The 22,999-nt window shown below is 32.9% G+C and overlaps 1 protein-coding gene across 5 annotated transcripts in view; it reads right to left on the reverse strand.

The window, feature by feature from the left end:
* Positions 1 to 22,999, reverse strand: part of Dmd (dystrophin) — a 2,011,337-nt gene that overhangs the window by 650,826 nt on the left and 1,337,512 nt on the right. For 3 of the 5 annotated variants that reach the window (XM_077107047.1, XM_077107046.1, XM_077107045.1), the window contains one exon: positions 3,001 to 3,233. In XM_077107047.1, coding sequence (XP_076963162.1) covers positions 3,001 to 3,233 — 233 coding nt within the window. Of the gene's footprint in view, positions 1 to 3,000; positions 3,234 to 22,999 lie in introns of those variants that run through there. The other 2 variants (XM_077107052.1, XM_077107051.1) reach the window with 1 other exon arrangement.

A 22,999-nucleotide genomic window follows, 5' to 3' on the forward strand; every position in this document is an offset into this window, starting at 1 on the left:
GCTCCACTTCTCTCTATCCAACCTCATCAATTTCTTTCTTATCATACAGTCTTAACTTCAGCCATATGGAATCACAATTCTTGTTATGTAATGTTTTTCCCTACCTCAGTTAAAAGTACAGTCTGTTTCCTAGATTGCCTTTCTCATCTCATCTAGTTGGTTAATTCTAACTTATTCTTTTAATTTTGGGCTTATGCTTTGTCAGCAAGTTATATCATTGTTCTCTCCTCTGGCTTAATTTTCTCTGAAACAAGTCCCTAGATCACCACCAAATATACCAGAGAAGTAAAAAACAAAACCCAAAAATAATATGTTTAAGGATCAGGCCTCTGATTCAGTTCAGTTCCAATCATTGTCACTTTCCTCCTTGACCTTGGGTAGGTAGGCTTTTAAACTTCAATGTGCCTTACAGTATTGTTGTGAGCATTAAAGAATAGATAAGATGTACTTAGATTGGTGATTGACATGTAATGAGTGCTAAATATTTTGTAGCTATCACTCTAAAATTTATCTTTATAGCATTATTATTGTTTTTCTCCCTTTCAACATTATACCTGTGCATTCTTATCTTGTACAACTTTGTATTTCCTGAGTACATAGTAGCAGATCAATAAAAGTTTGCTAAAGGAACATATGAATAAACAGGTGTTAATAGAATTTCTACACTATACAAATAACTTTTGGGATATTAACTCATTTCTCACATATCAAACATTAGAGGCAGGATTGTTTTATTTAAACTTTTACTCAAAGGAACTATTTATTTATTTATGATATAACAAAATGCTCCCTAAACTTACCTCTCCTTCTTGTTTCATTCCATACACTACATTTCTTTAATAATCAATTAGGACCATTTCATTGACTATTTAGTGATTAAAGCTATAAAAGACAAGAACTGACAATGTCTTCATAAATTACTTTTCAATGCAAAAGAAGGAAGCAGCAGAAGTATAGTATCCTTACTATTTAGCAAGGTAAGGGAAATTGGAAATATATGTTAATAAAAATTAATATAAACATATTCATATATATGAATGTATATTTACAAATATAAGCTTAATTTTCATATTATACATATATAATTTATAAATCTTAATTTTTCCCTGCCCTAGGTATGGCTCTTCAACACTTCTAAGCTAATTTCATGCCTATATTTTAAGATAATCTCTGTGAAGGACACCAAATTAATAGTACTTTCCAAAAAAGACAAATTTATTAGAGAACTTTGAAGACTACTGAACATGACAATGGCTTCTATAAAGGCTAGGCTCATGAACCCATCACAAGGGAGTGTGTACTTTCTCACTTTAATATCAAGGGGGTTGTACAGGAGGTCATAATATAAATGGTGGAATAGGGTGCTGATATGGAAATCAGCTGTCAGTTCCATATTATTATGTCACATACAGTTTGTATAATACAAATGCCCTGAGTGGGAAGATTTCCAGAGTTTGCTATGAAACTTAATATTGATCACTAACATTTTCTGTACACTCACAGTAAGCAATGCAAAATCTTTTTTTTTGTGCACTACTTAATTTAATTCTCATGGTAACCTATGAGGCAGACAGTATAATTATCCATATTTATCAGAATGATAAATTCATGTTTAGGGAGGTTGAACAACTCATCCAAAGTCACACAGCTATAGTAGTAGAGCCAAGCTTTAAATACTATAATATATTGCCTCCTATGATAAATAATACTCATGGAAGAATTAGTAAAATTATATCATGAAATAATGTAGCTCTATCAGCACATTTCAATATAAAATTCTCAGCATAATGTATGATATAGACCATAGACACAAATATATATATACACACACACACACACACACACAGACACACACACACTAAATAGTCAATACAGTTGTAGTTATTATAGGCACTGTATATAGTAAGTAAGAACCCACATTTAGGAATCAAACAGACTTGGATTTGAATACTTGCTCTGCTACCTAATAGGAGGGTGACATCTATGAATCTGTCTTTTTCTTAAAAAATATGGCTATGAACACTTGTTAAAAAGCAGTAGTAGAGGGGCTGGGGTTGTGGCTCAGTAGTCCAGCACTTGCCTAGCTTGTGTGAGGCACTGGGTTCCATCTTTAGCACCACAAAGATATTACCCGCACTCTCTGCCCTGTTCCTTGTTTTCAAAAGGCAATTATTTAACACTTGAATACCTCCACAATTGATTATTTCTTTTGAAATGTTTGAAAGCTTTTAAAAGTAAAGTGACTATGGTGTCTGAAACTTTCAAAATTACTTTTTCATCCATTCAGAAATATAGAAGATACCAATTATAATTTTTTTACCTAGATAAACCACATTTATATCAATATATTTATAGGTTTCTAGTAGATGTCATAATTTTACCAAATGGATTCCAATGAAACTGATAAATGAAATATTGTATTAAAAACATGTTGATTTGAATATGGCAGGGCAGAAATACCAATATTGAGATCTAGGTTATTTTTAAAGATTTTATTGCTTGTTAGTTTTCTTTTTTATTTATAATTAACTTCCAATTTTCCTTATTATTTAAAGAGGAAAATTGGCACAGACAACTTAGAATAGTAGATAACAAACAAGTCCCAGATTATTATGTTTGATTCTGTGATACATTATGGGTACAAAGTTCCAAAACAGTTTAAATGTAAACAGTTCGATGAAGCTGATTATTCGGTGTCAAATAGATTTTAAAAATATCACTTGTTTGTTAAATTTAACTAAGCCAACGATACTTGAAGGCGTATGCTTTTTTTCCTTATATTTTCCTCCTTTTAATTCATGATTTCTACAGTTAATTGCCTTAATTCATACCCTTGCTCATATTTGGGCTGAACAGAGTGGAGAGAGTAGTGTGCTTGCTGATAGAGAAAGAGCTGTCTGAAGACTTGGTGGGAAATGGTCTAGGAGAGTGGTGTGACCAGTGGAAAAATCTGTAATTTAAGGAAAACCTTCTGCCAGCTTTTATATTTGTAACTCATACCTTCTGCTTGATGATCATCTCGTTGATGTCTTCAAGATCACCGACCATCACCCTTTGTGATTTTATCACTCGATCAAGCAGAGAAAGCCATTCAGTAAGTTCTGTCCAAGCCCGGTTGAAATCTGCCAGAGCAGGAACTTCCAACAGCAATGAAGATGGCATTTCTAGTTTGGAGATAGCAGTTTCCTTGGTAACCACAGGTTGTGTCACTAGAGTAACAGTCTGACTAGGAGCTAAAATTTTTTTTGAGAAAAGAAGAAAAAGAAAATTAGAAACACAAGCTAAAGAGTGAATTTAAGTAACAATTAATTTTAATTAAAAGGCAACAATTTGATATTATTATTTATGACATCTGTTTATAACAATGTGAATACTTCATAAAATAATACATCATAGGAAATTCAAAGAAAATATCAATACATATTTAATAATATTTCAAAATAATAAAACTATTCTCATGCTTGGACAAATAGTTTGATTTAAATAATACTTCTCAATAACAATTATATTGACTGGGAAATTGGTAAACAAAAGTATTCAGACATTTCCAGGTGAATAAGATTCACCTATTTTTTTTTTTTCATTCAGAGAAAAAAAGGAAAAACAAAGGACTGAATAAAATCTTATTTCAGACTTATAATTTCCTTTATAACTAGTCAATTACTTTGGAGAAAGACCCTAGGGAAATCAAATTCAATGAAATGTTCTTGTCTTAGCTCTGTATTTTATTCTGGGAACAGTTAATCTTATGTTTTTCTTTTCTTCTAAATTGGTAATAAAGTGACTAGCAGTGAAGAAAAACCAAAGTACATTATTTTTTGGAAAATGAGAGCTAGTGAAGTTTTTCTATTTGGACAGGAAACACTGCTTTAAGGTCAGTAAGAAATCTTAGTATTAATAGTGTTGAACACTGCAGTGTATGATAGTACACATGGTAATGGTTAAGATCTGACTTCTTGGGGTAAAAAGACCTGGGAAAGAATCTTGCTCTCTGCCTAGGAACTCTAGGATGTTGGCTAAGTTATCTAATCTAAGCTTCAGGTTTTCTTCTGGGTAGAGGAGGAATAATAACAGTAATGTCACAGAAGCAGTTGTATGGATTCAATTACTAATACAAGCAATGAACATACAATGATACCAGAAAGAGAACATCATCATTACAACAACAGTATTAGTACAGTACCTGATATTAGTAGGTAATCAATAATGCTGTTACTATTTTTATAAACACCTGATTAATAACAAACAAACAAGCAAAAACACTCCACAAAGGAACATGGTGATAAAGGATGGTAACCTGGATTACTGGGGAAAGAGTCAGAGGACTTTGTGGAGCCCTGTTTTGACTGAAGTGGGCTGAACTTGGCTCATGCGAAATGATACTAAATAACAACACACTAAATAACTAACACACAGCTGTGTTATAGGAGGAGAGTGGTGAAAAGGAGGAATGGTATCCACTTGATAACCAATGACCTCAAGAGCTTAATATAACTAGGAGTCCAGCAATGCACAAATATCAGATTATGTAGTTCAGAAGGGGAGTTTTCAGGGAAAACTGCAAAAGATATCTCAGTAGGAGACCTTGGAGGCATGGACAAGGGAATTATACCAGCAACACGAAACAAATGTGCCATTTTGTACTGGATTTTCATTCTGAGGTGGTCATATATTAAATTTTATGTTTGAATTATAGTTTAGATTTTTTTGGTAACAGGGATTGAACCCAGGGGCATTAACCACTGAGTGATACCCCCAGGTCTTTTTGAGACAGGGTCATGCTAAGTTGCTTAGGCCCTCAATAACTTGCTGAGACTGGCCTCAGCCTCCTAAACTTTTGGGACTACAGGTGCACACTACCATTCCTAGACCGTTTGGACTTTTAAGATTGTCTATTCATTTGTCAGGCATGGTGGCACATGCCTATAATCCCAGCAGCTCAGATGGCTGAGACAGGAGGATGTAGGTTCAAAGGCAGCCTCAGAAAATTAGTGAGGTTGTAAGCAACCTAGTGAAACCCTGTCTCAACATAAGTGAGTGGTTAAGCGTCCTTGGGTTCAATCCAAAATTGTCTCTTCACTAGAGAAGATAAGATGTATGGAGGAATGTTTCCTGTCTCTTGAACTTCTTAGAGACACCAAATCTTATACAGATGGAAGAACTAATCTTGAACAAGGCAGAAAGAAAAGTGTTTGAGATGTCGAAATCAAAATCCAATGCCAAAAATTAATGATTGAAATATAATAATACTGAGGAGATAAAGAAGAAGTTTTATTTCTTCATGCTATCTCATGTCTCTGAGGCTCTTTCTAGAAAGAAAATGAAATATAATCTAAAGCAGAAGTAGCATTTTGTGATCCACAGTCAAGGGGAACTGTACACAGGAGCCAACAAGGTCTAGAAACCTTAAAAGGCTTTCCAGCAGAGGAGCTGAATCCCTGGAAAGAACGCATTGGGTAGGTATGAAAAGAGAAATATTAAAATATCACCATGGGAACTCACTGCAGAATACTAGGCTCACTGAAAAACAGGACAAATTATTCCTAAGTAGATATACAATGAATACCCAGCCAATATTCAGCAGATTGGGAATATTTCAAGGTTATGTGAAGTGTCCTACAGTACTTCTTTTTTCTTTGGAGCTTGACTTATTGAAAATTGGACTTTCAAATGAGAAGAGGAAGAGAGACTTTTTTCTTCTTTAGACTTACATCAGACCAACAAAGAAGTACTTAATGAAGTGGAAATTATCATGTCATCTTAAATTTTAATATAGTGAAGGATGAGATTGCAAAGAATGTTCAGACTTCAATGAGCAGACTACTGTTTTCAGAAAAGTACTTTTGGAAAAAATGTCTTTTGAAAAGATAGTCCAGGGATTAAGATTTGATAAGGGAAAATGATTCAAGACAATTAAAACATTTTAAGAAGGGACAAGGAATAATAATAACATAAAATTCTCCACTGAGGAAAAGGAACAAGTATCTCTCATCTATTTAAATTTCTCTATATATTTATTTACTTATTGGTTCTTTTTAGTTATACATGACAGTAGAATCCATTTTGACGTAATTATACAAGCATGGAATGTATCTTGTTCTAATTCAGTCCTTAGTACCTCTCCTTCTACTTCCCTCCTCCACTCCCTGCTCTCTTCTCTCAATTGATCTTTCTGCCATTTACCTATAGTTGTTATTTTTTTTAAAAAAATTATTTTCTTGTGGATGTACAATATATAGCAGATAGATTGAGAGGTCATGCAATGAAACTATCTCTGCACCAGTCATTCATTTCTGGTCTCTATTGCCATGTGAGAACATCTTAATCCCATGGAAATGGAGGGGGAACCATTCTTTTATGCACTGCTCTATTCCTTGCATTTCATTCAGGTCCTATATAGCAGTGCCTATTGATGTCCTCCAAATAAATGAATGAAACCTTTTTAAAAAAAATCTATACAAAATAAGGTTTTAGTAAACTTAGAAGACTTCTATCTACAGTGAATCCTGAAAGTTATAAGAATTATTTCTTGAAGGTAAGAACATAGAACATGTATGCCTAGGCTCTTGCTATTTGGGCCATTTTAGTTATTTTTAGAAGAAGAAAATAATATAGGAAGAGCCACTGTTTGAAAAAGATAATGGAGGCTCAAGTATTTAATAGAACAAATAAAATTAGTTAATCCTTCTCATCATGCCCCACTTTTCTGTAAAAGCAGGACAGAACCCTGGATCAGGAAGCACAATGCCAAACAGACTTTCAAGTCCAGATAGGTGGATAAATATTTGCTCTGCCATGTCTTAGCTGTGTAACTTTAGGCTGGTTATTTAAGTGTTCTGAACCTTCATTTACTTCTCTGGATAATAATTATTGCAATAGTACTTTCTTCATGAACAGCAGTTTTTACCATTTCTTAGATATACAACCTTGAATAAATAATCTTTCCTGAGATTGAAGACATCTTTTGGTAAGGGATTCCAGCATTCTTGCTAAATTGAATACTTCAGATCCTCAGTCTTAACCTATGTAACAGTACTTTAGCAGTGAGAACAGTACTGATTTCATGGAATTGTTTGAGGGATTTTATGATGTCATACATATAATTTACATTCTAGTATTGTTATGATAGCAGGTATACCATGTAGGGAATTTTTTCTTCTCCATTTTTCCTTTGCTGCTCTTTCAATGTTTATTGACTCCTCATTATCTCCATTCTCACATTTCAGCTTCATATCCCTCCATTCTCCACAGGTTCCCTCATGCCTCAATTTCTATTTTGCATTCTCCAATTAGCAAAGGCCAATTCACACTTCTGTGTCTTTTTGTATATTCTCCATGCTTTTTGAAAGCTTTTCTTTCCCTTTTCTGAGAATAATTTCCTATTCAAATCCCAACTCTAAATTTCTGTGCATTCTGGAGGACCATAAGTGTGTAACTATAAAGACACCATCAGGAATAGAATTATAACATTCTTTTGGGTTGTAAACACTTTAAAGTCTTTAACATTTTCTTACATAAATATATTCATCACTAAGAAAAAAAATATGTTTTACACCACTATTAAATTTTAGGGTTGGTTGGTTGGTTTGTGGTTGAAATAAATTTTATTGTATACATTTAAGGTAAAAACATGATTTTAAGGTATATATACACTGCATAAAATATATGTGTTATTAGAAAGTATCATAGTGAAGCAAATTAGCATATTCAGCATTTCATATAGTTATCCATTTTTTGTTGCAAGAGCAGCTAAAATCTACTCATTTAGCATGAATCCCATATATAGTACAATTTAATTACTTAATAGTCCTCATGTTGTGTATTCTATTTCTAGATTAATACATAGATTCTACATATCGGCTACTTTGTATATTTTGACTTATATCTCCCATTTCTTCTATCCCTACTCTGGTATTCACTATTGTGTTTTATTCTCTATTTCTGGATAGTACATTTTTTAAAGATCCCACACTAGCATATGTAATAATTTTCTTTCTGTGTTTAGCTTATTTCACTTAGTATAATGTCCTTCAGTTTTATCAAAGTTGTGGTGAATGACAAGACCATTATCTGCTTTAGGGGTGAATAATAAATATCTCATTGCATATATGTATCATAGTTTCTTTGTTCATTTGGTCATTGATGGGCACCTAAGATATTTACATTTTGGGACTATTATGAATAATACAACACTAAGCATGTGACTGTAAATTTTGTTATGAGATACTGATTTCATTTTTCTTGATTATATACTCAGTAGTGTGATTGCCGTATCATATAGTGGTTTTGAGGAACCTCTATTATTTTTCATAATGCTTATACCAATTTATTTTCCCCAAAACTATGTATAATGGTTTCCTTTCCCTCACCTCCTTGCCAACACTTATTATCTCTGACTTTTTTTAAGAAATAAGAGCCATTTTAACAGGAGTGAGGTGAGTATTTCATAATGGTTTACATGGTTAATGAGGCTTAGCACCTTTTCGTTTGATGCCTTCTTTTGAGAAATGTCTATTCAGGTTCCTTGCCTATTTTAAATCAGATGTTTCTTTTCCAGTATTGAGTTAGATGAGTTCTTTATAAATTTTGGATATTAACCCCTTATCAGATATACATGGTATGCACATATTTATCCCAATTCACTGGCTGCTGTTTAATGTTGTTTTCTTTGTTGTGCAGAAACTTTCTAGTTTGATGTAGTCTCATTCATTTTTACTTTCCTGGCCTGAACTTTGATGTAATATCCAAAAATTCATTGCCCAAAACAACATCTAAGAACTTTCCCCTATGCTCTCTTCTAGAAGTTTTATAGTTTCTGGTCTTATATTTAGGCTGTTTATCCACTTGAGTTGATTTTTGTATACTATATATGGTAAGGTTCTAATTTCATGGTTTGAATCTGAAACTTCCATTTAACTAGCACTATTTACAAAAGAGACTATTCTTTCCCCCATGTTTGTTTATTTTATATGGGTCTAGAGAATAGCTGATAGTAACTGAAAGCTGAATTCTAAACTCAGAAACCTTGGTTCTCAAGGAGTAATTTTATAACATAAAATAGAAAGAGGTTGTTCTCCACCTACTTTACACTTTTTATTAGGGCCAATTCTGTTTATAACAACACTATTTAATGTTTTATTTTTTTCTGAAAAACCCTTTGCCTTGAGATGTGTGTGTGTGTGTGTGTGTGTGTGTGTGTATTCATTCCAAGCAAAACGTTTCAAAGGAGAAACTTTTAGGTTCTTCGAACATTGATCTTATTTTATTATGCATACCATATTGACTCACATTACATTTCTAGATAATTTTAAAATAAAGAACATGAGGTCCTTTCATTTCCTCTATGTCATGTTACTAGAAACATATAAATCATTTCAGTAGGTATGAAATGGACTGGAAGATCTGTTAAGGGGGTAGAGTAAGTGAATTTACAAAGTCTGAGTAATATATTCTTGACTATAAGGGTCAGGGAGGGATTTGTGGTTATTCCAAAGGGGTTTTCTATTAACTCTATACCTTAAAATATAGAGGATTTTTGAGAGTGCTTGAACTTGTAATGCTGTTCAAGTAAGAAGTTAAATTACATAAACTACTATACAGAATTTTCGACAGGATGTTCTGGAATCAGTCTCCAATTCCCCTCCCTAAGAAGCATGGGAAATGGTCTCCTCACCAACCATCAGGGGTATTTTCGTCCTTGCCACATTTAATCCTCCCTTCTAGTCTGATCAGCTTGGTTGGACATCTATCTCTTGTCTTTGGCCCATGTCTAGGGTCACAAGGAATTGGTGCTGGGATTGGCTGTTTCAGATATCAATTTCTCTAACCCCTGTGGAAATCAAGTATATTCTTTTTAAGTTCATTGGAGGAAGTGTCTCTTCCTGCAAGGGATCCTAACAAAAAAATAGTCTTTCTGATGTCAAGCCATTAACTGTTACTCCTTCTAGGAACAGACATTGATGTCTTTCTTGCTCAATCACCTAATGCCAGAACCATATGTACAATGATACATACAATCAAGCCAGCTAGATATATATATATATATATATATATATATATATTATATATATATAATATATATATATTATATATATATTATATATATATATATATAGAGAGAGAGAGAGAGAGAGAGATCTTGCTTGAATAGTCTGATTATTAATGATTTTAGCATACTCATGAATTTGTTAGAAAATGAAAATGTCTACCAAAATTGTGGTTTTCCATCCACAGTTAAACAGAAATTCAAGCTCAAAAGAGATAAAATGAATTAACTTTGTCACATCAGAATAGTAGCATGAATAACTGTAGGTGAAATATACTATTGCAAACCACAGCTTTTCTCTGAATATTTTGTTAATTAAAAGGTGTTGGCTTTAGGAAGGAACTCTTGTTTTTTCAAAAGTGTTTGAAGAACATTTCTCTAGTCTAAAATTTTAATTGGTTTCAGGGGTACATGATTAGTCAGACTAACAGCTTTACTTAGAGCTTTAAAGAAGCTACTAAATCTTTAAAACACACACACATACAATGTGTATGACACATTTCCTTTGAAGCAGTCACACACAGTTTTTCTGTAATTCACAGGTCTCCTTTGGTTGATAAGAATACAAGAAGCACATATTCTATTCTTAGCTTTGTTTTATGAATCTGGGTAACTTTTGTTGTCTTTTTTACTTTTCTCTATAAAAAAACGAGCCAACTTACTAAATGAAAAGTGATTGACTCACATTAAATATTATATGAGGTAATATCAAAAAGTGCTATTTCTTTCTCCTCACTATTTTATGTCAACAGAAGACAGCAAAGATATATGTGGTTAAATCTCATTACTGTTTATTACTATAGGGCATAGTAGAGATAGTTACTTCCATTTCATCAATAGATAAAATAACAGTAAGCAACATTTGGGGATATATTCTTTCTGAATATTTGAAAGGATGGCATGTGGCTTAATGAAATATGTAAAAATATTGTTATCAAAACTGGAAATCATGTCTATATTCTAAGACAAATGAGCTTTTGTATGCAGGAGAGGAAGAATCTCACTTTTTCCCTCTAAATATTTGTAGTCTATACGTGTATGTTGAAAAATTAGAAACAAATGTTGTGAACACATATTTATTTTGCCTCCATTTTTCCATCACTCTAAAGAGTAAATAAATCATACTAAACTATCATCAATTGACATTTTAGCACAATAAGGGCTTGTGCTCTATATGAACAAGGCCTAAAGAACTAGAACTTAAGGAATCATGAAAATATTTCTGGAGTATAGAGAAACATTGTTTTACATGGAAACAATGTAAGTTTAAAGTTTAGTCATGCTACCTATCTCATTTTTTAAATTGATACTTTCCTTCTTATTAGGAATGTAATGTAAATAAAATATTTATTGTACATAGAAGGAAGAGAGTTTACAACCAATACTACCATAGCCACCATCATTTATTCAGAGATACCTATGTGCTAGGCAAGATTCTTGATACACTCTGTTTTATTTAATTTTTACCAACCCTCAGAATAAATATTAACATCCTCATTTTATCAAAAGGCAAAGTTACTTGTGTTAGAGCTCATATTAACAAGTGACAAATGCTAAACTAGTGTGGTTAACTACTATACATATTCCAAAAAAAATCTGATCATCAGGAATATTTCTTACATGTTCTACTTAATATGCAAGAATTATTAGCCACTCAAATATTTGACTCCATGAGTTATAAGTTTTTAGTATATTGTACTGAAAATATGTCTAACATTATTTCTAATTTGGGAGAGAATATCACTTGATCTATACCTAAAATATGTATTATAATAATTGAGTGCAGTGTGCTTCTTTCCACAACTTAAATAATATTCTTGAGAAATGTCTTCAATCTGACTTCAAACATCCATCCTTCCTTCACTAATTTGAAAAAACAACCCTTCCATTTTCCTTTTTACATTTCCATCTTCTAAGTGAATTATGTTATCCTATAACTCACATTATATGAATTCATTCTACATAAAGTGAAAATTAGTGTTTCTCAACTTCAGCACTATTGACATTTTGGTCTTGATAATTCTTTGTTCTGAGTAGTTATCCTACTCATTTGTAGGATAAGTATTATTTTTGAGTATTTGGGGTTAGAGCACCTCTCAATTTTGACAACCAAAAATGTCTCTAAACATTACCAAATGCCCTGAAATGATAAAAGTTGCTCCTGATTAAGAATTAATTAATTAAAAGGGATTTTAATTTATTTTTTCTCCATCCTCATGTCTATGCTATATTCATTTTAGTGTTTATTCTAGATATCCTTTATACCTACCCAAATTTGTGCTTTCGTTTTTCTCAGAAGGCTAGAGTAAGAGAAAGGAAGTGCTTCTCTAACCCACATGATATTGAGCAGGCATTGAAGAAACAGTAAAATAGCAAACCTATTACCATCAGGGGATACTAATAATATTACAGAGGCAATATCTTGGTGATAAAATGATAGCATCTCTGATAGAGAATAAATATATATAGATTCTTTCTCTCCCTGTACTTAAGACCTTATAATGAGGTAGTGCAGATACTCTCATTAAGATATATAGTATTCAAGGCTGGGGTTGTAGCTCAGTGGTAGAACACTTGCCTAGCATGTGTGAGGCATTGAGTTTGATCCTCAGCACCACATAAAAATAAATAAATAAAAATAAAGGTATCATGTCCATATACAACTAAAAATATTTTTTTTTAAAAAATATATAGAGGGGATGGGGTTGTGGCTCAGTGGAGAGCACTTGCCTATCACATGTGAGGCACTGCATTCTATCCTCAGTACCACACAAGAGTAAATAAATAAAGCTATTTTTAAAAATAGATCTATAGTATACATCTCCACATCTTGAATATTGGTAGGCCTACTGACTTGTTTTGGTCAAGGAGATATTAGCAAACATGAAAGCAGCATGAAACAATGTTAAGTTTTGGGCTATGCTTGGAACTCTTCTACCAATATGTGAAGTATGCTGATCTACTGAACAATGACAGGTGACCCTGCCACCCATGTTATATCAGGCAATAACTAACAATTATTAGATACAGGAGTGAGGCCATCACTTACCAACTGAACATGAATATATGAACTAGTTTATATCAGGAAAACAACTACCCAGATGAGCCCATCTCTAAACAGATTGAAAAATCAGGCACTAGATGAATGGTTCTTATTTTAAGCCACAACATTTGGGGTATCTTGTTACACAGCAATAGATAACTGATACAGCATTCATTTTTATTCATTAAACACTTGCATCCAAAATAGAATCTAAGATGTCTCTCCCATTGCCACAGGGAAAAGATGCTGATCCAGTAAAGAGAACACTGCTGAAAAAGAATCTCCAAGTTAAAGTGTTAAAGATATAGAATGCAAGATTCAAACTGTCATTCCAATTATGCCTATAAATCAGGCTGTCAGCATTTTTCAGTATATTTGAAGAAACCAATACCTCAGTAAGTGCACTTAGAATTTTGCTTAGGAACAGTGTACAGAGTGTAATAATAATACCAAGAAGTAGAAAGTCTATTGCAGAAGTTAAGGGGAGAAAACTAGGTGAAACTAGAATAAAGACCATGTTATTGATGGAGGGTCACTGCCAAATCTAAAAGTGATATTAGGATAAAATCCATACAACCAGTTGAGATTAAGTAGCTAAAGGATAGTGTACACTTTTCATTATACAAAGTGCACTGCTATTCTTCCAAAGTTTTTAGCACTTTAAAAAATACCAGGATTAAAGAATTTATTCTGGTTTTCATTTGTTTGCATTTCATAGAGTTGATTCCACTTAAGTATTACAGAGAATATTCTGCAGGTTTAACATGTACAAAATTATGTATGCATATTTTCCAAAAATTCAGCCTGAGTCTTCCATTTAGAATTTTATCATAGTTTCAATCTAGAGATTCATTAGGCGGAATAAAGACAGAAGACCCATCAGCTGCAATGTAAATGAAGCTGTATTAAATAGTATAAAAATGTAGATTCTTTGGGACTAAATTGATAATAATATTTGTACAGAAATTTGAACAGCATAATTTATTAGTCACTTTCTCTATTGGCTCATCGTTATACCACTCTGGTATGGACAGGATGAACATCATTACTACCAATTTGTAGAACAGGAAAAAATTTGTATAAATTAAAATATTTTCCTAAGATTTCCATCTAGTAAATTAGATAGATCTTCTGAGAAATCTGCACTTTAAAAGGAAAGGCTCTGAGGTGAGTTACCTATAAGGAATTAATAACAAACAACCTTATTTAAAAATGGGCAAAGAACTTGAGTAGACATTTCTCTAAAGAGGATATATAAATAGCCAAAAAATTCTCAAAAAGTACTCAACCTCACTAAATATCAGAGAAATCAAAATCAAAATCAAAATGTTACCTCTCACCCATTACCATGGTAACTTAAAGGAATAAAACCCCATAAAATAGCAAATGTTGGTGAGGATATGGAAAATTTGAACCCCTGTGCACTGCTATGGAGTACAGTATTGAGTTTCCTCAGAGAATTAGAAATAGAATTATCATATGATCCAACAATCCTACTTTTGGTTATATATTTCAAAGAATTGAAAACAGGATCTTGACGAGGTAGATACATACTCATATTCATTGTAGCATTATTCACAATTTCCATGAAACTGAAGTAATAAAACATTAATTGATGGCTAAATGTATAAAAATGTGATCTATACATACAATGTAATATTATTTACCTTTAAAAAGAAGAAACGCCTTTCATATGCTACAACATGAGTGCACCTTGAACACATTGTACGAAAGGAAATAAACCAATCACAAAAAGACAAATACAACATGATTTCACTTATATAGGGTATTTAAAATAGTAAAACTCTTAGAAAGTAAAATGGTAATTGCTGAATGGATATTGGTAAATTTTATATCATGTGTTTTGAACAATAATTAAAGAAAGAAAAAGAGGAAAAGGAGAATTCATGGATGACACAAAGTGTTAGCTTCTTTCACTCCTTTCTGGGTTAAGAAGATTTAAAAGAGATCCCTGAATACCATAATCTCATTCTCTAAATCACAGTGGTTCTGATACATTAAAGCCCATTGAAAAATGACCAATTTATTTCATGTTTTTGCCACTAATTTGTATCTTTTCCCAAACTTGTGGGGTAAGAAGAATATGCTAATACCTCCCTAGTGAATACTGTGGTTTCTGTTGAGATCCTCTCCTGGAGTTTATGGATCACACCCAGATGAAAAGAATAATGACTATTGGAGGATCATAGCTGCATCTCTCTCTGAGACCTGCACTTGGTTAGTGCAGGGTTACAAGGTTCAGCTCACTTGCCTCAATTTGGGAACATTTTTAAATAACCATACTCATTCCATGGCTCCTTGTCAGACTGGCAGAAGCCTCACTAGTAATGGTGGTGTAGGTCAGTCTTTCCATCTGCCCAGTACTGACTCCCTCACATCCTTACAGGTAAATCTTTGCAGAGTACTTCCCAATAAACATATGTATAACTTATCTCAGACACTGTTTCTAAAACACCATTCCTTTGGTCTATTTTTATAAAATTGTTTCCAGAAATTCAATTCTAGAATATTATTACTTAAAGTTAATTATTTATTGGTATAACATGTTATGTAATTCAATATTTAATTGAATGGCCTGGAAACTTTCAGAAAAATATGCAGAAGATTGGTGGCATATTTGTTGTTTCAGCAATTATAAAGCAGTTTTATAGTCCTTGATTATACATCTGTTTCAATTCATCATCCGAGTTGCTCTTTCTTAAGTGAAATCTAAACATATCCTGTAACTAAAATGCCAAAGAGTTTGACAAATCAAATACTGAAGTCTTGAACTCTGTCTCCATAATGACATTGGAAATGCAACCCCTGTCTTGTGTTGATTTCAAGTGATTGTGTTGGGCTAAACTTGACTTTTCAAGTTCTAGGTCAGTAAACACATTATGAACTGTAAGAATGGAATATGTACTCAATGAAGTAGTGAAACTAGCTACATCAAAATCAATTTGTTTTCATTTAACTTGTAGAAAAGCACACTATGCCCACAAGTGTAAGAAGTACTATCTATACAACAGTAACCAAAACCAAAGGTAGAAAACATGTTAAGACTTAGGGAAAATTGTTAATTACAAGGGAAAAAATGATCATATTTGTTTCTTTAAGGCATGCCTACCAAACCATTTCAAATTCCAATTGAAACTAGGAGAGTTAATCATAAATAAAAACATTGTTTCAATGAATGGAACATTAGCATGACAGTTTTGATATACATACTTTCTATTACTTCAGACTTGAATCTCATTGTCTTAATGCTTTTGATGAATGGGTCTAAAATTAAGAGTATAAAGAGCCTGGGAAAGCTATGAGTCTACAGTTTATGGTTTCTGAAATAGCAACATAACCTACTTTGTTTTTTCAGAAAGACCTGCAAAGCTGTATTGTTGTAGAATTGGTTTATTGAGAACTTATTTTTTTGCTGCTTAGGAAGTGGAAATTTCATCAGATCAGAGTTAATGGTAATTCCTTTTTAAAAAATAATTCATACTTAAACTCCTAGTTAGACTAGTACTTTTTCCATGAAGGCATGATTTTATATAAATATGTATATGGTTTCAATCTTATTAATTCTGTCCCGACTTAATTTGTGGTCTAACATATGATCATTTCAGGAGAATGTCTAACATGAATTTGGGAAGAATTTCTGTTTTGGTGCTGTTGGATGGAATGTTCTAAGTAAGTATGCTATGTCCATTTGGTATAAAGTGTAGTTTGAGTTCAACACTTCCTTACTGATTTTCTGTCTAGATCATCTGTCCACTATTGTTGAAAGTGGGGACATTGAATTCTCTTGATATTATTGTATCGTACTTGATCTCTCCCTTCAGATTCTTAATATGTGTCTTACATATTTAGATGCTCTAACACACAATTGTTATTTTTATCCTCTTGATGTATTGACCCCTTTATCACAATATAATGACTTTATCTCTTTTCAGTTTTTGATTTAAATTTGTTTTGTCTGATTCACGTGTAGGTACTCCACTCTTTTTTTTTTTTTTTTTGGTTTCCAACCTCAATGGATTATCTTTTTGCATCCTTTCCCTTTCAGTCTATGCCTGTTCTTAAAGGTGAAGTATGTCTCTTGTAGATAGCTTATAATTTTTTTTCATTCAATCACTCTGTGTCTACCGATTGAATGTAAATAGATTAAATTCTCCAAACTAATTACAGATAAAGATTTACTACTGCCAGTTTAAAATTGTATTCTGGTGGTTTTGTTTATTCTTTGTTCCTTTCTTCCTTTCTTGTTGTCTTCTTTTGTGGTTTGATAGGTTTATGTAGTGGTTTTCTTTAGATCCTTTCTTTTTATCTTTTATCTATCATCTATAGTTTTTTTTTTACTTTGTGGTTATAATGGGCTTATATAAAACATCTTATAAATGGCTATTTTAAGCTGAATAACAATGCAACTTTAATTGCATACACAAAACACTATACTCTTATATTCCACATTTTATGTTTTTAATGTTACAATTTGCTTCTTTTTATAATGTGCATCCTTTAACAATCTATTGTAGCTATCATTGTTTCTAATAGAAAATCTATAATGTTTGCATTTTAATAAATTATCTGAAAATAAATTTTTGAATGAAATGAAGTTATACTTAGGATTCATATATTCTAAGGTAAAGTTAATTACACAGTCTAGAGTATAAAATTACACTATTTTTTTCATTAGGAGAAAAGTAATAATCCTTAAAACTGATGTTTCCTTTATACCAAAATACTGATTTAAGAACTAAAAATAAAATATATTTTACCTATGATTAAAATTAGAGTCTATATTAATGTATTACTTTAAAACAAAAAGATATAATGGGGAAATTTTTCATTAAGTTATATGTTATAGCATCTCTAACTTATTGCCTGAAAGTAAGCCACATGAAAGAAGTTAAATAAATCTAATCAAAATAATATTAATTTCTATCTAGAAGTTAATGTTTCAAACTAGAGAAAACAAAAATAAAAAGAAATAGGTATCTTTGAGAAATGCACCCACTAAATATTGAAAGAAACTATGTGAATAGTTTTGAATTAGTAAAATTCTTCATTTTTACCCTGTAATTTGGAAGAATAAATGAAGAAAAAAAGTCACTAAACCTGTATTTTCTACTTTTGCCATACCTCAAAGGCCTGATTATACTAAATTCAGGAGCTACTTTTATTTTAATATTATTAGATAATTTCTATGGATTTAACATACAGCCTACTTTCTGTGGACTATAAGAACCTGAACAGAAGCAAAAATCTAGGAAAAAGATCAATTCTCAGAAAAAAAAATGTAGGGTCAATTTTACTAATTGAAGCCTGATACACCCACTCAATCTGATGTAAAAATGGAAAGACATATAGATTAAAATCCTCAGAGACCATATTGTTGAAATAGATAATATCTCCCTATTAAAATGGGCATCTATGGTTACCACAATCAGGGGACTTGAATAGAAGAAATAATAAAATCCTATTGTGTTAAAGGCTTCGTTCCCAGGGTGGTACTATTGGGAGGTAGCAGAACCATTAAGAGGTGGAACCTAGTGGAAGGTTTTTAGGTCACTGTGGTGGTGTGCCCTAGTAGGGGACTGTGGGATGCCAGCTCCCTTCCTCTTTTCTATTCACTCCCTGGTACATAAGATGATTAGTTGTGCTCGACCATATACTCCCTCTGTGAGGTGCTTACCACGGGTTCAAAACAACAGGACCAACTGATCATGAACTAAAACCTCCAGAACTATGAGCCAAAATATACATTTTTATCATTACAAGTTGATTATCTCAGGTATTTTGATTCAGTAATGAAAAGCTGACTAGCACATTGGCTACTGATAAAAAATGAGTAAGTAAATTATTCTATTAAAAAATGTAAGTTAATAGCAACTTGGTTTTCAATACCTACATAAATATATTTTACAATAGCTTGAAAAGATCTTTAGTGAGGTTAATTTATATTGTACATTTAAAACCATAGATGCTACCTCTGGTTGCATTCTCAAAGACTCTTTAGGGAGAACTTCATCATTTAACAGTTATGGAAGTCAAGGGCTAAAATGTTGAGTAATTTGCCCAAGACCTCTAAAATCCAGAAAACATGATATCAAATGAAGAACAGATCTTAGGCTTATGAGATCCCAGTTGGGTGATTTTTTTAACTATGCCTAGGGTTTACAGTATTATGAGTATACCTCTGTAACCTCAAAATGTTTCCTACCTCTACATAATAATTATATATTTAGCATAGATTGAGAAAAAGTGACAAATTTTACTTATTCTGAATTTCTATAAAATTTTAATAGCTATATTTTATTAACTGCAGGGGCATTAACATCTCTTTGATAATATCTAGTATACATTTATGGGATTTATGGGTGGCCCTCTCCTTGTTTGATGCACAGACAACATTCAGGGTACTCACGGATTTGAGAATTCCTTTTAGTAATCTGGGAAATCTCAGATAAACTCTAAATTTATACATTGAGAACCTCTATAATGTCAGTCATTGCCTCAAAATATTACTGTGATTATATATCTTCAGAGGTCACATTCCTTGCCCTTCAAGTAGATTTCAGTTTCAACATTGCTAAACAATGGTATCATAATTATTTGAAGATGGGTTATGTCAAACATATATTTGTATGTACACATGTGTATATATACACAGATATGTATGTGTATATATAGAAACAATTCTAAATTTTAAGTGGCTTATTATTTTAAAATAAATTAAATTGACAAGTCTGTCAATATAAGAGCACTCTCACTTTTATTCTGATAAGCTTTTCTGCATGAGGATAAGTACAGTCAGAGATGAATATGATTGAATTTGGCTATCCTAATTCACTCATTTTAATACTTCCATTGAAGTAAGTTAATGCCATTACCATATGTGATAAGATTTTTTATTTTATTTTTTTATTATTAGTTGTTCAAAACATTACATAGCTCTTGACATATCATATTTCATACATTTGATTCAAGTGGGTTATGAACTACCATTTTTCCCCTGTATACAGATTGCAGAATCACATCGGTTACACATCCATGTTTTTACATACTGCCATACTAGTGTCTGTTGTATTCTGCTGCCCTTCCTATCCTCTATTATCCCCCTTCCCCTCCCCTCCCATCTTCTCTCTCTACCCCATCTACATCTACTGTAATTCATTTCTCTCCCTTGTTTTTTCCCTTTCCCCTCACTTCCTCTTATATGTAATTTTGTATAAGGAAGAGGGTCTCCTTCCATTTCCATGCAATTTCCCTTCTCTCTCCCTTTCCCTCCCACCTCTCGTCCCTGTTTAATGTTCATCTTCTTCTCATGCTCTTCCTCCATGCTCTGTTCTTAGTTGCTCTCCTTATATCAAAGAAGACATTTGGCATTTGTTTTTTAGGGATTGGCTAGGTTCACTTAGCATAATCTGCTCTAATGCCATCCATTTCCCTGCAAATGCCATGATTTTGTCATTTTTTAGTGCTGAGTAATACTCCATTGTGTATAAATGCCACATTTTTTTATCCATTCATCTATTGAAGGGCATCTGGGTTGGTTCCACAGTCTAGCTATTGTGAATTGTGCTGCTATGAACATTGATGTGGCAGTATCCCTGTAGTACGCTCTTTTAAGGTCTTCAGGGAATAGTCCAAGAACGAGAATAGCTGGTCAAATGGTGGTTCCATTCCCAGCTTTCCAAGGAATCTCCATACTGCTTTCCAAATTGGCTGCACCAATTTGCAGTCCCACCAGCAATGTACAAGTGTACCCTTTTCCCCACATCCTCGCCAGCACTTGTTGTTGTTTGACTTTATAATGGCTGCCAATCTTACTGGAGTGAGATGGTATCTTAGGGTGGTTTTGATTTGCATTTCTCTGACTGCTAGAGATGGTGAGCATTTTTTCATGTACTTGTTAACTGATTGTATGTCCTCCTCTGAGAAGTGTCTGTTCAGGTCCTTGGCCCATTTATTGATTTGATTATTTGTTTTCTTATTATTTAATTTTTTGAGTTCTTTGTATACTCTGGATATTAGGGCTCTATCTGAAGTGCAAGGAGTAAAAATTTGTTCCCAGGATGTAGGCTCCCTATTTACCTCTCTTATGTTTCTCTTGCTGAGAAAAAACTTCTTAGTTTGAGTGAGTCCCATTTGTTGATTCTTGTTTTTTACTCTTGTGCTATTGGTGTCCTATTAAGGAATTTGGAGCCTGACCCCACAGTATGTAGATTGGAGCCAACTTTTTCTTCTATCAGACACAGAGTCTCTATTTTGATATCAAGCCCCTTGATCCATTTTGATTTAACTTTTGTGCATGGCGAGAGAAAGGGATTCAGATTCATTTTGTTGCATATGGATTTCCAGTTTTCCCAGCACCATTTATTGAAGATGCTATCCTTCCTCCATTGCATGCTTTTAGCCCCTTTATCAAATGTAAGATAGTTGTAGTTTTGTGGTTTGGTTTCTGTGTCCTCTATTCTGTACCATTGGTCCACCCACCTGTTTTGGTACCAGTACCATGCTGTTTTTGTTTCTATTGCTCTGTAGTATAGTTTGAAATCTGGTATCGCTATGCTGCCTGATTCACTCTTCCTGCTTAGTATTGCTTTTGCTATTCTGGGTCTTTTATTTTTCCATATGAATTTCATGATTGCTTTATCTATTTCTACAAGAAATGCCATTGGGATTTTGATTGGCATTGCATTAAACCTATAGAGAACTTTTGGTAATATCGCCATTTTGATGATGTTAGTTCTGCCTATCCATGAACAGGGTATATTTTTCCACCTTCTAAGATCTTCTTCTGTTTCTCTCTTTAGGGTTCTGTGGTTTTAATTGTATAAATCTTTCACCTCTTTTGTTAGGTTGATTCCCAAGTATTTTATTTTTTTTGAGGATATTGTAAATGGGGTGGTTGTCCTCATTTCCATCTCAGAAGATTTGTCGCTGATATACAGGAATGCCTTTGATTTATGCATGTTGATTTTATATCCTACCACTTTGATGAATTCATTTATTAGCTCTAGTAGTTTCTTTGTAGACCCTTTTGGGTCTGCTAGGTATAGAATCATGTCATCTGCAAATAGTGATAATTTAAGTTCTTCTTTTCCTATTTTTATGCCTTTAATTTCTTTCGTCTGTTTAATTGCTCTGGCCAGTATTTTGAGAACTATATGTGATAAGATTGATGGAGTTGAGGAGAAAACACAGGTTGAGAAACACCATTGGACAATGATCAAATACCTGAATTTGCCTTCACTGTACTTAGAGAAAATGAGTTCTTTTCACTTACCTGAAATGCACACATTGTCTCAGACTAGCCAGTATCTTCGATGCTTTTCTCAATATCTTCAATCTTTATAAAATAAATTTGTTCAAGCTGTAATCAGACTTAAACATCTTCACCCATTCGAATCCTTCCTATTCTTTTTCTTTGGGGCGATATCAGTGATTAAAACCAGAGGCACTCAAACACTGAGCCACATTCCCAGCCCTATTTTGTATTCTATTTAGAGACAGGGTCTCACTGAATTGCTGAGCATCTCTCTTTTGCTGAGGCTGGCTTTGAACTCGAGATCTTCCTGCCTCAGCTTCCTGAGCCACTGTGATTACAGGTGTGCACCACCACACCTGGCTTGAATTATTCCTATTTGTTATTATCAGACTCTCACTTCTATGAAGGCTTTGTTGACAACTCCAGTCATTTTCTTTTCTAAACTTCTGTGTTGACTGCAGTCTTATGTAAAGAGTCTTGGTGTGCTTGATTATACAATTTTATATTGTTCTCTACTGATCCAGTTGTAAAACTTTAGAATTGGAACGGAACTGTGAAAATTCCAATGCTGAATTTTAAAATCTATTACCTCTGAGCATTTTAAGTCTTAGACTGAAATGCTGTATATATAATTCAA

The sequence above is a fragment of the Callospermophilus lateralis genome, chromosome X (assembly GCF_048772815.1).
Source record: "Callospermophilus lateralis isolate mCalLat2 chromosome X, mCalLat2.hap1, whole genome shotgun sequence".
NCBI lineage: Eukaryota > Metazoa > Chordata > Mammalia > Rodentia > Sciuridae > Callospermophilus > Callospermophilus lateralis.